The following is a 14,444-nucleotide window of genomic DNA, read 5'->3' on the forward strand; positions in this document are numbered from 1 at the left end:
GGGGTGGCCTGGGGACCCCTGGCCCCGCACCACGCTCGGGGCAGCAGTCTCGATTCCCCACTGCAGGAGTAGCTGCTCCGACTCGTCGCCTCCGTGGGACAAATTGTTCTTGGAAGGACTTTTGGTTCCCCTGTGGCACTGCCAGGGAGGCAGAGCCGGGGCGTGCAGCCACCGGGGGGGTGATGTGGGGACACCTGTCCCATTCCCTGGCCCCCAAACCTCACCGAGGCTGTGCTGCCTCGCTCCCTCCGCAGGCTGCCGGCCCCATGGCTGCCCTGGCAGCAACGTATCCATCAGGGAGCCAGATGCCACCGCTTTCCCCACCGGCTTGCGGCAAATGCCAAGGCTGCGTGGCCAGCAGGGAGGTGGGCACACACTAGCCCCCTTCTCCCACCAAGATGGCTCAGTCCGGCGTGTCATCCTGACTGGTGCTGTCCCCACTCCCCATCTGCACAGATAGTTTCTCCTGTGGTGGGACAAACTGTTTCTTTGAACAGCTCTCGGTTCCTCCCCGGTCACCCTGGCACGGCCGCGGGAGGTGACCGTGGGGCCAGGGCAGCGAGGTCGCTGGTGGCACGGGAGCGAGGAGCCCTGGGCAGAGCTCGTACCCCCGCCACGGGGCAGGAGGCACCGGTCATCTGATGTCCCCCACCGCGTCCCAGAGGGCTGGCTATAAATCCACAGCCCCAGCGCCAACCCACGGAGAGCCTGGCGCTCCGGCCTCGCTCACCGCCCCCGCCATGGGACAGAGCTGCTCCTTCCTTCTCCTGCTGCTCCTCCTGCCCCCGGGGCTTGGAGCCACCTTCTCGCTCCTGCGGTACCGCTACGACTGCGGGGACCACGGCATGCAGCTGCTGGCGTACCCCACCCGCGACCGCACCGTCCGCTTCAAGGTCATAGGTAAGTGGGGGGCAGGCGGGTGCAAGCCCCCTCCCTGGCTCATGGGTGCACCCCGTGGTTTCCCCCAAACCCCAGGGCGCTGGTGCCCTGGTGGGGTGAACCCAACGGCTCAAATGAGCTTTTGGCACCGGGAGGGTATCTGTGCACCTGCCTCCCTGGGGAGCATCATGGCACCTGATTGTGCCCCCTCACCCCCTGCGGTGTCCCCTCAGACGAGTTTGGCACTCGCTTTGACGTGGCCAACTGCTCCATCTGCCTCCACTGGCTCAATGCTGGGGCGGACGGTGCTGTCATCTTCTCCTCCGGCTATGAGGGCTGCCACGTCCTGGTGAAGGTGAGGGTGCTGTCCCACTTGTGGTTGTCCCCCGCCCTGGCACCGATGGGCAGGGGGTGACTGTCCCTCCCACTCTGCCGCAGGAGGATCACTACATCCTGAGGGTGCAGCTGGAGGAGACGCTGCTCAGCGGGGTCCTGGCCGCCTCCTACGAAGTCAACATGACATGCCCACAGCCGGGTGACTACGAGAACCTCATGGATGGCAACGGGCACACCAAGCACCAGACTGGTCGGGGCAACAGTGTCCACCAGACCCAGGCTGACATCCTCGTCCCGCTGTCACAGCCTGGCCTCCTGCACCATGTGTCCCAGTCTGCCCTTGCCCTCCCGGGACCGCAGCTCTCTCCCCAAGCCCACTCAGCGCAGGTTCCCCCTGTGGCTCGGACCCAGCCGGTGCTGGCTCGCCCGGGGGTGCAGTCCCAGCCCGGCATGGCTCGCCCTGGCTCCCAGCCCCAGCAGGGCTTAACACGCACGGGTGTGCAGCCCCCAGCCCAGCCAGGGCTCCTGCACCCTGGGGCTCAGCACCAGCCAGGGCTCCTGCACCCGGGGCTTCAGAACCAAAACCAGCCGGGGCTGGTGCACCCTGGGGCTCAGACTCAACCAGGGCTCCTTCGTCCCGGTCTTCAGAACCAAAACCAGCCGGGGCTGGTGCACCCCGGAGCTCAGACTCAACCAGGGCTCCTTCGTCCAGGTCTTCAGACCCAAAACCGGCCTGGCCTGGTGCACCCCGGAGCTCAGACTCAACCAGGGCTCCTTCGTCCAGGTCTTCAGACCCAAAACCAGCCGGGGCTGGTGCACCCTGGAGCTCAGACTCAACCAGGGCTCCTTCGTCCAGGTCTTCAGAACCAAAACCAGCCGGGGCTGGTGCACCCTGGAGCTCAGACTCAACCAGGGCTCCTTCGTCCAGGTCTTCAGAACCAAAACCAGCCGGGGCTGGTGCACCCTGGGGCTCAGACTCAACCAGGGCTCCTTCGTCCAGGTCTTCAGACCCAAAACCAGCCGGGGCTGGTGCACCCTGGGGCTCAGACTCAACCAGGGCTCCTGCACCGAAGGCTTCAGAACCAAAACCAGCCAGGGATGGTGCATTCTGGAGCCTGGCCCCAACCAGGTCTTCTTCATCCAGGGCTTATGCCCCAAAACCAGCCGGGGCTGGTGCACCCTGGTGTCCAGTCTGGCTTAACACATGCTGGTGCTCAGACCCAAGCAGGCTTTGTACGCCTGGGAGCTCAGCCCCAAAGCCGGCCAGGCTTAGCTCATCCCAGACTTCAGACCCAATCCCAAACTGGTCTCCTCCACCCTGGGCTCCAGAGCCAGGCTGGGCTGGTACCTCCAGGCCAGGCACGACCGGGTCCAGCGCGCCCAGGACTGCTGTCCCGACCGGGTTTGGTGCGCCCCGGGCTTCAGGCGCAGCCCCAGCTGGGCTTGGTGCACCCAGGGCTGCAGCCCCAGCCCCAGCCTGGCTTGTTAGGTCCTGGGCTTCAATCCCAGTCTGGTCTGCTGCAGTCCACAGCTCTCTTCTACCCCTCGGCAGGGGCAGGTAAGCCGGTGTGGTGGGATGGAGGTGTGCTGCTGGGGCTGGGTCCCCCGCCTCCCTGGAGCCACAGGTCACAGCCAGGAGGGGATGCGCGGGGCGGGCAGGAGGATGCTTTGGCAGGGGGCTGCTTTGGTGGGCGGCTCAGGGCAGTGTCCCCCCTCTGCCGGCCCAGGCACCCAGCTGACACGGGAGCAGTGCCAGGTGACTGCAGGGAGGATGCCGTGCGTGGCCCCGCAGGGCCGGGAGGCCTGCCTGCAGGCGGGCTGCTGCTATGACGACATGGACCGCATCGCACCCTGCTATTACGGCAACACGGGTAGGCTGCTGGGGGGGTCCCTGGGGAACCCCCATCACTGAGCGCCTTGGCCGGCACCTGCTGGGGTGGAGAGAGGGGTTGCAGGTCCCCACGGCTCAGCCTGATGGAGTCACTCCCCCGTGCTGCAGCCACCGTGCAGTGCCTGCTGGATGGACACTTCGTCCTGGTGGTGCCGCGGGGCCTGGCCACCCAGCCCTACAACCTGGACAGTGTACGCCTCGCCAGCACCCAGGCCGGCTGCGAGCCCATCAGGGTGACAGACACCTTCGTGATGTTCCACTTCCCTGTCACACAGTGTGGCACCACTGTCCAGGTGGGAATGTGACATCCCTCCCCTTCCTGAGACACCCTCCCCAGCCACTCAGAGCGCAGGTGGGGACCCCGACCCTGTGTGCATGTCCACCCCAGGTGATCGAGGACCGGCTAATCTATGAGAACCAGCTGATCTCCACCATTGATGTCCAGGGGTCTCCCCGCGGCTCCATCACACGGGACAGCACCTACATGTAAGGGGAGGGTGGGCAAAGCTGGGCAGAGAGCTGGGACCCCCCCTCAACAAAGCCTGTTCTGCTCCCCCTCTGCCTGCAGCACCCCCGGAGCAGCTCCCCCCATCCTTGCTCCTGCCAGTGCTTGATGCTGGGCCAGGGACCCCTGCAGCAGATGCCCCCGTGATGCCCACCCCTCCTTGGGCTGGGGGCTGGAGGGCATGGGGGGCATCCAGGTCTGCTCTGCTCCCCACAGCCTCCAGGCTCGCTGCATCTACAACGCCAGTGAACTCCTGCCGCTCCGCATGGAGGTGGCCGTGCCCCCCACCTCCACCCCCCTGGCCATGCTGGGGCCGCTTGGGCTCCAGCTGCGCATTGCCACTGGTGAGCAGCCCACCTGTGCCCCCCCAGGCCCACCCCCCTCAGCCTGCTCAGCCTCTCGTCCTTCCCGCAGACGAAAGCTACAGCTCCTACCACCCCGATGGAGACTACCCCCTGGTGAGGGTGCTCCGGGACCCCATCTACGTGGAGGTTCGCCTCCTGCAGAAGACGGACCCTAACCTGGTGCTGGTCCTGCACCATTGCTGGGCATCCCCCAGCACCGACGCCACAGCCGAGCCCCAGTGGCCCATCCTCGTGGACGGGTGAGCAGAGCAGGACAGGAGGATGAAGACAGGAGGGGTCACCCACACCAACCACGGGTCTGTCTTCTGCCCAGGTGCCCCTTCACAGGTGACAACTACAGGACCCAGCTTGTGCCTGTGGGACCGGCCTCACCGCAGCTGCCCTTCCCCAGCCACTACCAGCGCTTTGTCATCTCCACCTTCACCTTTGTGGAGCCACCCTCCATGGCGGTGCTGGAGGGAGAGGTGAGGGGAGCAGGCATGCCCTGCGGTAGCGCCCAGGGGACTGGCCATGGACTTTGGAGGCCCCCAGTGTCGGCAACCCCCCCCCCAAACCCCCTCTCTGGCACTTTTCCTGACCAACCTCCCCCCCGGCTGCCCGTGGTGCTGGCACAGCACCGCTGCCCTGTGCTACTCTGCTCCCAGACCACGGTCTGTAATGGCAGCAGGAACCCACACTGCTCGGGGCTGGAGAGTCAGGTTCCTTCCCCTTCTCTGGGACCCCCAGCACCATCAGGTGCTGATGCTGGCCCACCCGTGGCTTCCAGGTGTACATCTCCTGCAGTGCTTCCGTGTGCCACCTGGCACAGCCCGAGCCCTGCCGGCCCTCCTGCCAGCTGGGGGTGCCCTCACGTAAGTCTCGGTGCCGCCAGCTCCAGCCTCAGCAGCTGGCCGTGGGGGGCCACCTCTGCCTGCCCCAGCTTTCCACACTGACCCCCTGTGTCCCTCCCAGGAGCGCGTCGGTCTCTGGGGGACAGGACAGCTGAAGCCGTGGGCATAGTCACCTCCCAGGGATGCATCATCTTTCCAAAGGTCCCCAAGCTGCGGCCAGGCTGAGCCCAAAGGTGCTGGGTGAGCACCCTTCGCTCCCTGAACTGCTCCTTCATCCCAGCTCTAGCTCACTCTCCTCCTCTTCCTCCTGTGCAGCTCCTGCCTCCAGCCAGACACTGCCTGACATCTCTGGGGCAAGCTGGAAAAATAAACCAGTGCATAGCACAGCTCAAGCCGCAGGCTGCAGTGGTAGTTTGTCTCTGGGGGACGGGAGGCAAGAGTAGGGGCCCCTGTCCCCCCCAGTGCTTCTGCCGGCTCTGTCAGGCCTGCTCTCCTCCCTGCTATACCCCAGCCCTTCACAGGAGCCTTCCTTACCCCTGGGACAGGAGGGGCTGGCACACATGGCTACGGTGAATAGTTCTTTATTTCCGTAATGAAACTAGATAACTGCTTACAAAACCTGCACAGTCCTCCCGCCCTCCCTCCCTCCACACATCCCCACCACAGTCCCGGCCACAAACATCCACCAGCACCAGGGCTGGACCTTTTGTTGCATCAGTTACAACCACAGAATCTAAAGTCAGGAAAAGACACACACAAAACTGGAAAAGAAAACTAAAACAACAAATCCATGAAGCACGGGGAAGGCGACATCTAACTTCCCCTCTGCCAACAGCTACAGCAGGGGAGCCTGGAGAAGTAATGAACTGGCCTGCCTCCCCCCAGCCCCAATACACCCTCCCGCCCTCCCACCCCAACCCCCAGCATGGCAGCAAGACCCTGGCCCCACGTCTGGGGCTACAGGCTATAGAACTTCAGGCTCCGGTCCATGCCCGTCGAGGCAATGAACTTGGCGTGGTGGCCGAAAGCCACTCCTGTGGTGAGGCCACTGTGCTCTGGGGAGGGAAGAGAGCCCGTGGTTACGGCACCGAGCGGAGCTGGCCCCTGCCTCCTCTCTGCTGCGGGTGGCACGGGCAGAGCCCGGCCATCCCCACACCTGCCCATGCTGAGGAGGCCAAGAGCCGGGGCTGGGCAGCTGTGGGAGGGTCGTGCTGCAAGCAGGGGCGCTGATAGGGTGGGTAGTGCTTTGCACCCCACAGCTCGTGCTGCAGACCCAGGAAACACCTCCCCACCTGCCTCAGCCCTCTTGCAGCCGCAACTCCTCACCTGTGAAGTGGAGGATTTCTGTCCACTGCTTGCAGATGTAAATCTGGACATCCGTCCCGCCCAGGGCCAGGTAGGTGCCGCTCTGGTCAAAGATGAGAGACTTCACCTGTGGAAGAGAAGTGAAACGGCACTTCAGGTCTTCAGATCCGGCCCAGGAAGCTGCAAATGGCCCCTTGGGGTGCTGGCGGGGGGCAGCACCTCTGTGTCAGGCTCCCCCAGAGCAGAGGAGCATAGTCAGAAGCAGGTCTGGGACGGTGGGCACCAAGGGGAGCTGCCAGCCTGGCCGGCCAGGCCCATTGCAGGGGAAAAGGGGATGGTCACACACCTCAAAGTTATTGTCCAGCTGCAACGTCTTGAAGTTCTTGAGCTTACGCAAGTCCCACAGCTTGACAGAGGAGTCGTCCGCTGCTGTGGCCAGGTAGTAGCCGTTCTCAGAGAAGGCGATGCTGGTGATGGGGCCCGAGTGCCCCGGGAAGTTGGCCACATTGGTGCGTTCCTGGGGATACGGCAGTTAGAGACAGGCAGGGAACAGCAGCACCCTCACAGCCAGGAGAGCAGATCCTGCCAACCACAGCTGGCCAGGCAGGCAGCTGGTATCAGCCTGCTTCAGAGTTAAAATGCAGGTGGGTGAACGGCGTCTGCGCCGCTTCCACATGCTCTGCGGACCTGCCGACAGCCAGAGCCGCTCCTGCACTGGAACTCCAGCGCGTCGCCAACGCGTGGCTGGCACTGACAAATTTCACAGCTGCGGGACTGAGCAAGGCCCCTGCATCCAGCACAGACTCAACCTGCAGCAGAGCTGCCCGCAAACCCTCCTGTTCCTCACGGATTCTCCTGGGGACACAGCAAACACCTTCTCATCACAAGACAGCCCCCCCCACCAGCTACGATGCCAGAAGTGGACACTCTTGAGCTGAAGCTTTGTATTTTTGGAGAAAACCTCAGAAGAGGTTCCCCAAAGTCCCACTCCAGCAGACACACTCCCTGTCCCCCTCCACACACTCAGGGCCAGCCCTACCTTCAGATCCCAGATCTTGATCTGAGAGTCCATCGTCCCTGTTCCAAAAATGAGCCCGTCCGGGTGGAACTGGGCACAAGTGAGAGCTGCAGAGACACAGGGAGAGATTCGGACAGTTGGGGAGACTTTCTTTGTTACCAGGGTCCCCCCCAGATGAGTTCTTGTGAAATCCAGGAGCCCAGGGGAAAATTCCTTCCCACAGGCTTGCAACAGCCCCCAGGGGTGGGAATAGTCAAGCTATAAGCCTTACCACAGCCAGAGCTCTCATCTGTCACCTTGGTGAGGACACGTCCTGTCTGGATATCAGAGAAAGCCCAGTACTGGAAGACAGGAACAGTGCGTTGAGTACAGAGCTGAGAAGCAGGGTCGGGGTCTGTGGCCCAGGTCTGGGTCTCACCTGGTCATCAGAAGAGCTGAGGAGGTAGTCGCCTGTTGCGTGGAGGCTCAGCCCAGTCACAGAGCCCTCATGGGCACGGACAACCTGCACACACGAGGCGTTGGGCACAGACCAGATCCGGATAGTAGCATCAGGAGAAGCCGAGAACACCAAATCCTAGACAGGGACGAGGCAGGAAAGTTAACATCAAAAGACCTTCACCTCTCTGTTGAAGAGAGCTCCCTCTAGGCAAGAACCAGCCCGTCACCAGTCTGCAGGAAGTGGAGACCCCACCAGAACCGAGCACCAGAAAAGGGCATGGAAAGCCCGACCCAGGGCAGCCTGGCTGCAAGGGAAGAGGCTGAATGTGGGTCTGAGCACACCTGAGACGGGTGGAAGACAACACTGGTAACCTTCTTGGAGTGCCCCTTGAGTGTTGCCAAAATCTGCTCCGAGCTCTTGTCAAAGACAATGACATTTTTATCAGCCCCACCTGGAAAACAAAGCACGGAGTGGTGAGAAACGGGAGTCTACAGCCAGCCAAGTCCAAGCCCATCTTTCCTGGGGACCACCCTCCTGAGAAGCTTTGCCATGAGGCGAGAGAATCCCTCATGCCCCTCACCCCAGCTCTATCCCCCACAAAGCAGAGAAAGGGACCTGGTTCCAGGCAGCCACAGGCTTTTAGTGGACACCACAGTCCCACAGCAGAGGCGACTCCTTACCGGTGAGGATCTTGTTGGTATCGGAAGGACAGAGGTCCAAGGCAAGGATCCCTGGGATGCTGGCACTGTGCAGCCCCTGCAGGAGATAGGATGTCGGATTAATGCCACAAGAGAATGTCCCCAAAGGGAACTGAGACGCCCTTGAGGGAGCCCGGAGTGTTTTACTCTGACAGCAGGAGCCTGTGCCACATGTAACACAGCACAGGTCCTTGCTGGCTGCAGCACGGAGAGTCCCGACCCTCTCCCCACACTGCCCAGCAGCAGATCTGTCTGCTGCTGTATTGATGCTGCAAAGCGGCACAGCAGAGGCCCAGGTGCCCAGCTACGTGGGGGAGTTTTTGAGCCCCCCTGCTCCCCCTCATCACGGCACTCACCACATGCGAGGCGACCTGCCGGTACTTGCTGAGTTCCTCCGGCTTCACCAGCTCCTCTGGAACTGTCTTTCCTCTCTGCAAAAGGAAAGCGGTGTGGAGATAAACATTGGTCTCTTGGGGCACAGCATGTTCTGGCTGCTGTGGCATCTTCAGAGCAGAACGGGGCTGCTTACCTTCTTACGCTCCGTGGTCAGCACCGTAGCCTTGTCTTGAAGCTGCAAAACAAAAGAAGGGTGGTCACAGACTGACCAGGGCTCCCGCGGCGGGAGGCTGGGGAAGAGCTGCTGCTGAAGGCCGTAGCAGTGCAAGTGGAAGACCCCTTACCTTCTGGATGATCTCGGGGGTCATGCCCGCAAGCTCTCCCAGATCCATGGACTCCCCAGCTCCCTGCACAGGACAGAGGAGGGAGCTGGTGACATCCAGAGGAGGAACACAGGGAAAACAAACTGAGATTGGCAGCAGGGACTCACCGCCACATTCGGCTGGGCGGATGGCACCGCCTGGGGCACGATGAGGCCGGCCTGTGGTTTCAGAGTCGCCAAAGCTGCAGAGGCAGAGAAAGGCTGTGAGTTTAACAGGCGCTTGAAAGGGAAAGGAGACTGTGTCCAGCGCAGTGAATGCTACCACGACTATGTGCTACCGGGCCACACGCTGCTCTCCCCTCCACAGCTCCTCCTCCCTGAGGCCCACAGCCCCCACATCACCCCATGTCACCTTCTCTGGCGGCTGTGACCTCCTTGGTGAGCCGAGCAATGACACGGCAAGCGGCATCGTGCTGGTAGAGCGCGTGGGACAGTTCCTGGCGCGTCGTCTGCAGCTGCTGGCGGAGGGTGAAGCTGTGCAGCATGACAGCATCCTAGCAGGATAAGGCAGAGTCAGGCAAGGCAGGGAAACGCATTAGCCCTGGTGCGGGCAGCTGCAGGTGCTCAGCTCCGTTCCAGACATGATCCAGCACTTACCCACTCATCCTGGAGGGCTTTCAGGATGGCTGGGATGCTGGTGGCAGAAGGAGGCTTGGGCCGGATGGGGTGGGCAACTGTCAACAAGACAACGTGAACACATCAACCATGTCCTCAACATTTGGTCCCTTCAGACAGCTGCACCCATATCTCTCCACCCTGCAGCCACCTGATCCCTGCAGCTCAGCTTTCCCGCTGCAGCACGCTGATGGTTTGCCTCCCCCAGCTATCAGGGAGAGCACCACTGACCGATCCCTCGGGAAATCCTTCCTCAAGGTGCCAACACCCCACTGGGGACATACAACTCACCCCAGACCGGACATAGCGGCCAGGTTCGGTGGCTGCCCAAGGTCCTTGGCCCCGCGTCACCGCTTCTCTCCCAACCCTTTGCTTCTGGCCCTAACCTTGCACCGTCACCCACGTTAATAAACCCACCGGCACCCAGAGCTCGTGCATCTCCCGACACAGCAAAGCCCCCGGTGCTTCGCCCAGGAGAACCGGCACAATGTCCCCCCGGCACCGCTCGCCCCACCTTTGATGTCGATGAGCTGTTCCTCGGAGAGCGGCTGGTTGTTGACGGGGTCGGTGCCGTTCTCCGCGATGTACTTCTCGATCAGCCGCCGCTCGTAGACGTGGTTGGAGACGGGGGAGACGCACGGGTGCTCGGGCACCTCGTTGGAAACTGCGGAGGGGAAGGCGGGAGGGAGCGGGGGTTACAGCACCGCCGGGGCCTGGCGGGCCCTGCCGGCCGCCGCCTGCCCGCCGGGCGCCGGGGAACCCCCGGTGCAGGAACCCCCCCCGGCCCGGTAACCGTCCCCCCCGCCCCTCGGGGCCTTCCCCGCTGCCCCCGCACTCACTGGAGCAGATGAGGGCCATGGCGGAGGCCGGGCGCCCGGCGCTCTCCGACTGCGGCCCACTCCGGTGCCGGTCGCGCCTCCGGTTCTTGTTCCGGTTCCGGGCGGCGCGCGCGGCCGCCTCGACGTATCCAACAGCTCACGCGGGCGCCGCCGCCGCCGGAAACGGAAGCGCTCCCGGCCTGCCGCGCGCCAGCGCGCTCCCACCTCCCCGCGGGGGAACGGCGCCTCCCGGCATGCCCCGCGCGCCGCCGCGGAGCCACCCCCCCGCCGCCGGAGGGGGGTGGCTGTTACCATAGCGACCGTGTCCCGGCATGCACTGGGGCGCGGAGGCTCGGGACTACAGCTCCCGGCGTGCCCCGCGGCGGCGGGCGGGCGGCAGCTCTGTTCGCGCGCTCCGGCCCGCCCGGCTCCCCAGCGCCCCCGCGCGGTGGCGGTGAGCGCTGCCCCTCCGGGGGGCCCGGGGAGCGGATGGGGCGGGGGGGGGGGAACCGCGGGGTGTGTGTGTGGGGGTGTCGGAGCCGGGGGAGCCGGAGGGCCAGGCGGGGGGGGAGGGATTCCGTGGGTGTGGGGTCCTGGGGGGTCGTGGGGGTGGGGGAGCCGGGGGGGTTCCCTGGGGATGGGGGGAGCCCGGGGGGAGGGGGGATCCCCGGGGGAGGGGGGATAGAGGGCGTGGAGGATCCCAAGGGGACTGGGGGGGTCCCGGCGGGGGAGATCCCGGGGGTGGGGGACCAGGACCACCGGGGCATCCTGGGGGCTATTGGGGGGATCCCGGAGGGTATTAGGGAGATCCCCCGGGGACGGGGAATAGATGGGCTGGGGGGATCCCGGGGGGATCAGAGGATCCTGGCGGTGGGGGGATACCGGGGGGACGGGGAATAGACGGGCTGGGGGGATCCCGGGGGGATCAGGGGATCCTGGCGGTGGGGGGATACCAGGGGGATGGGGAATAGATGGGCTGGGGGGATCCCCGGGGGGACTGGGGGGATCCCAGGAAGATTGGGACCATCCTGGGGGTGAGTGGATTCCGGGGGTGGGGGAGCCGGGGGGGAATCCTGGGGGGATTGAGGCGATCCTGGGGCTGGGGGATCGGGGCGGTGGGGGTCCTGGGGGCGGGCGGTATAGACGGGGGACTGGGGGCACCCCTGGGGGGGGGAGACCCTGGGGGTAGGGGAGCTGGGAGGATCGGGGCGATCCTGGGGGGACTGGGGGATCCCGGCGGTGGGGGCATTCCGGGGGCCAAGGCGGGAGGGGGGCCCATGGGGGGGGGGGTCGCTGCCCCCCCACGGGTGTGAGGGGTGGGGGTCCCAGGAGCCAGGGTGCTGGGGGGGGCGCCCAGGCCGGGGCAGTGGGGCAGGCTGGCTGTGGGCCCGGGCACGTGGCGGGCAGGGGGGGCAGGGGGTGTGGGGAGGCAGCAATGTCTGCACCCCCCCCAGCACCCCACTGCTGCCACCGGGGCGGGGGGCTGCCGGACCCCCCCGGGCAGGCCCGTGCCCTTGGGCAGGGTAGGCGCCGTGTCCCGCTGACGCCTGTCCTAAAGATAGCGGGGCGGCCGGCCAGCTCGGCAGGGGGGCCGGGGCAGCTGGGGGGGGCCTTTCTGCCCGCTTGGGGGTCCCCAAAACCCATCGGGGGCACCCCGCTGCCTCCAGCCCGTAGTGACGCTGCCAGCGCCGCTGCGGCACGGTGGGGGGCCAGCGGTGGAGACTCGGGGGGTCCCTCACAGCTCCCACCAGCTGCCCCCTCCCCACAGAGACCCCGGGGTTAGAGGCAGGAGCCAAGATGGGGGGCGCCGCGGGGCGCCGGGCCCTGCTGGCCGCGCTGCTGTGGGCCCCGTTCCTCGGCGGGGGGACGGGGGACCGGCTGGAGGACGGGCAGGCTGGTTTTCGGGCCCCCCCCGCCGCCGATGACCTGCTGTCGCGGCTGGGCCGAGCTGCCTGGGGGGGCCTGGAGGGCTGGCTGGGCCCCCAGCCCCTGCAGCTGCTGGCCGAGGTGAGGTCTCGGCAACCTCCCCCGCTGCCCCCCCAGCCCTGGGCGGTGGGGACACGGGGGGGGCTGTGTCCCATCCCCCTGCCGCCAACCCTTTTCCCTGCCGACACCGCTTCCCTCAGCCCTGTCTCTCCCGGCAGAGCCTTGCCGCCACCGCCTGGGTCGTGTCCTCGGGGATCTCGGTGGCCCTGACCACGCTGGGCGCCATCCTGGGGGATCTGCTGGCCGCCTCCGGCCTCGGCGGTGAGTTGGGGGGCTGGGGAGCGGCAACCGGGCTTGTGGGGGGGGAATCCAACCCCGGGGTGGGTTTGGCACCCAGCCCTGATGCCGTGCTGCCGTGACACCCGCTACCCCCGCAGGGGACAGGCTGGTGCGTGCGGCAGCGCTGGGCCCCAGCGAGGTGCAGCGGGTGCTGCTGTGGGGGCTGACTGCCCTGGTGGCTTCCTGGGTGCTGTCACGGCTGCTGCGGCTGCTGCGGCCCGTGCTGCGCTGGGTGAAGCTCTGCTGCTTCCTGGGTGCCTTCCTCCACGTCGCGGCCTCCCCGGAGAGCCCCACGGTGCAGGCGGGGATGCTGCTGGCTCTCTGGGTGCTCTATGCCCTTCTGGGGTGCCTGGAGGGACCCCCCAGCCCCAGCCCCCAGCTGGATGCTGCCGTGCGCAGCCTGGAGTGGAAGGTGGAAGAGTTGCGGCGGCGGCAGAAGTGGGGGGGGTCCCCGTAACCGGGAGGAGTGAGCTCCCCCAACCCTGCCTTGGGGGACAGCCTGTCCTGCTGCGCTGTCCCCAGCGTGCCTGTTGGCTTGGCTCTGTGCCCCCAAGCATGTGTCCTCCCTGCTGAACCCCCGCGCCCCTTCCTCTGCCCCCCACCGCTGCACCAGTTCTCCTTGGGGGCCCTGCTCCCATTAGCCCCCCAGCTTGGGAGCCCCCCGTCCCACTGCAGGCACAGGACCCCGCCCCCGCCCAGCGCAGCACCCCAATACTGGGGACGTGCTCCCCGCGCACACACCACGGTGCCTTCACACAAGCCAAGAGTGCCTTCCCCCAGCGAGGGCGTCCTCCTGTGGCCCCGGCAGCCCCCTGTGTCCCCCCCAGCCCCAAATCCAGGCCCACTATGGAGGGAGGAGAGCACCCCAGTCCCCACTCGCCTGGCCCAGTGGCTGTTGTGCCCGGCCAGCCGGCTCCGGCAGCGGCTCGACACGCAGATGGGAACCTGCTCCCTGCTCCGGGCATCTCCCCAGCGCAAAACGGGGGCTGCGCTTGCATGGGGGGGCTGCAGCCCCCCTTGGGGCCAGCAGCCGGGCCCTGTCGGTCCTTGGGTTTTAAGCTGCTTTTTAAACTGTTTTGATATATTGTTCTGAATAAACACGGTTATATCCTAGCCTGGCTCAGCTGCTCTCCCCGCAGGGAAGGGGCACCGGGAGCATGGGGAGCTCCCCGTGGGAGCTGCCTGGCCCCCCATACCCCACTCGGGGTGGACAGGTGTGGGGGGCTCATTTCTGGGGCGCAGGGGTGGTGCCACACATGTCCATCTCTCTGTTTGCTGAGGCCGGCACTGACCACGGAGCAGGACAGGGGGTTTATCCGTGCCAGGATCCGTCCCCATCTGTCCCCATCGCCCCCCAGCCATCCCTGCTGCCCTGTGCTGGCTGCCGTGCCTCCCGCTCGTGCCGTGCCCCCGGCTACGTCTGCCCTCCAGTCCCTCCTATGTCCCCAGTGCCCCCCAGTTGCCCTGATGTGGACGGGACAGGGAAGGATGGGCATGAACCGGGCTGAGAGTCCCTGCTGGGGTGTCTCTCCCTGTGGGCTGTTCTGTCCGGCGCTGTGCCTGGGCATGGGGATGGGGAGTGGGATAGGAATGAGGATGGGGATGGGGAGCAGGAATGGAGAGCGGGGTGAGGATGGGGAGTGGGATGAGAATAGGGATGGGGAGCAGAATGGAGATGGGGATGGGGACTGAGATGGGAATGGGGATGGGGATGAGGATGGTGAGTGGGATAGGGAGTGGGATGGAGATGGGGATTGGGGGT

The 14,444-nt window shown here is 65.6% G+C and overlaps 3 protein-coding genes across 4 annotated transcripts; 2 read left to right on the forward strand and 1 right to left on the reverse strand.

Moving 5' to 3' along the window:
- The first annotated feature begins 740 nt into the window (after window positions 1–740).
- ZP1 (zona pellucida glycoprotein 1) lies at window positions 741–5,163 on the forward strand. Its single transcript, XM_040609602.1, has 11 exons — window positions 741–900; window positions 1,113–1,234; window positions 1,318–2,781; window positions 2,951–3,086; window positions 3,215–3,399; window positions 3,495–3,592; window positions 3,828–3,955; window positions 4,026–4,215; window positions 4,290–4,440; window positions 4,743–4,827; window positions 4,928–5,163. Exons 1-11 carry the CDS (start codon window positions 741–743, stop codon window positions 5,029–5,031), a joined length of 2,823 nt encoding a protein of 940 aa, XP_040465536.1. The 3' UTR covers window positions 5,032–5,163.
- A 208-nt stretch (window positions 5,164–5,371) lies between these two features.
- PRPF19 (pre-mRNA processing factor 19) lies at window positions 5,372–10,586 on the reverse strand. The gene is made up of 16 exons (XM_040609644.1): window positions 10,439–10,586; window positions 10,114–10,263; window positions 9,582–9,658; window positions 9,337–9,478; window positions 9,093–9,166; window positions 8,947–9,009; window positions 8,796–8,837; window positions 8,623–8,697; window positions 8,249–8,324; window positions 7,910–8,019; window positions 7,548–7,703; window positions 7,401–7,470; window positions 7,151–7,236; window positions 6,458–6,628; window positions 6,133–6,238; window positions 5,372–5,861 (listed from the first exon to the last, which is right to left on the reverse strand). Exons 1-16 carry the CDS (start codon window positions 10,455–10,457, stop codon window positions 5,764–5,766), a joined length of 1,515 nt encoding a protein of 504 aa, XP_040465578.1. The 5' UTR covers window positions 10,458–10,586; the 3' UTR covers window positions 5,372–5,763.
- A 154-nt stretch (window positions 10,587–10,740) lies between these two features.
- Window positions 10,741–13,795, forward strand: TMEM109 (transmembrane protein 109). 2 transcript variants are annotated; one of them, XM_040609690.1, is made up of 4 exons: window positions 10,741–10,871; window positions 12,186–12,424; window positions 12,562–12,664; window positions 12,781–13,795. In XM_040609690.1, exons 2-4 carry the CDS (start codon window positions 12,215–12,217, stop codon window positions 13,137–13,139), a joined length of 672 nt encoding a protein of 223 aa, XP_040465624.1. In that variant the 5' UTR covers window positions 10,741–10,871; window positions 12,186–12,214; the 3' UTR covers window positions 13,140–13,795. The 2 variants fall into 2 exon arrangements, with proteins under 2 accessions (XP_040465624.1, XP_040465625.1); XM_040609691.1 differs by lacking the exon at window positions 10,741–10,871 and adding an exon at window positions 11,406–11,451.
- Window positions 13,796–14,444: the final 649 nt, after the last annotated feature.

The sequence above is a fragment of the Falco naumanni genome, chromosome 10 (genome assembly GCF_017639655.2).
Source record: "Falco naumanni isolate bFalNau1 chromosome 10, bFalNau1.pat, whole genome shotgun sequence".
In the NCBI taxonomy this organism is placed as follows: Eukaryota; Metazoa; Chordata; class Aves; order Falconiformes; family Falconidae; genus Falco; species Falco naumanni.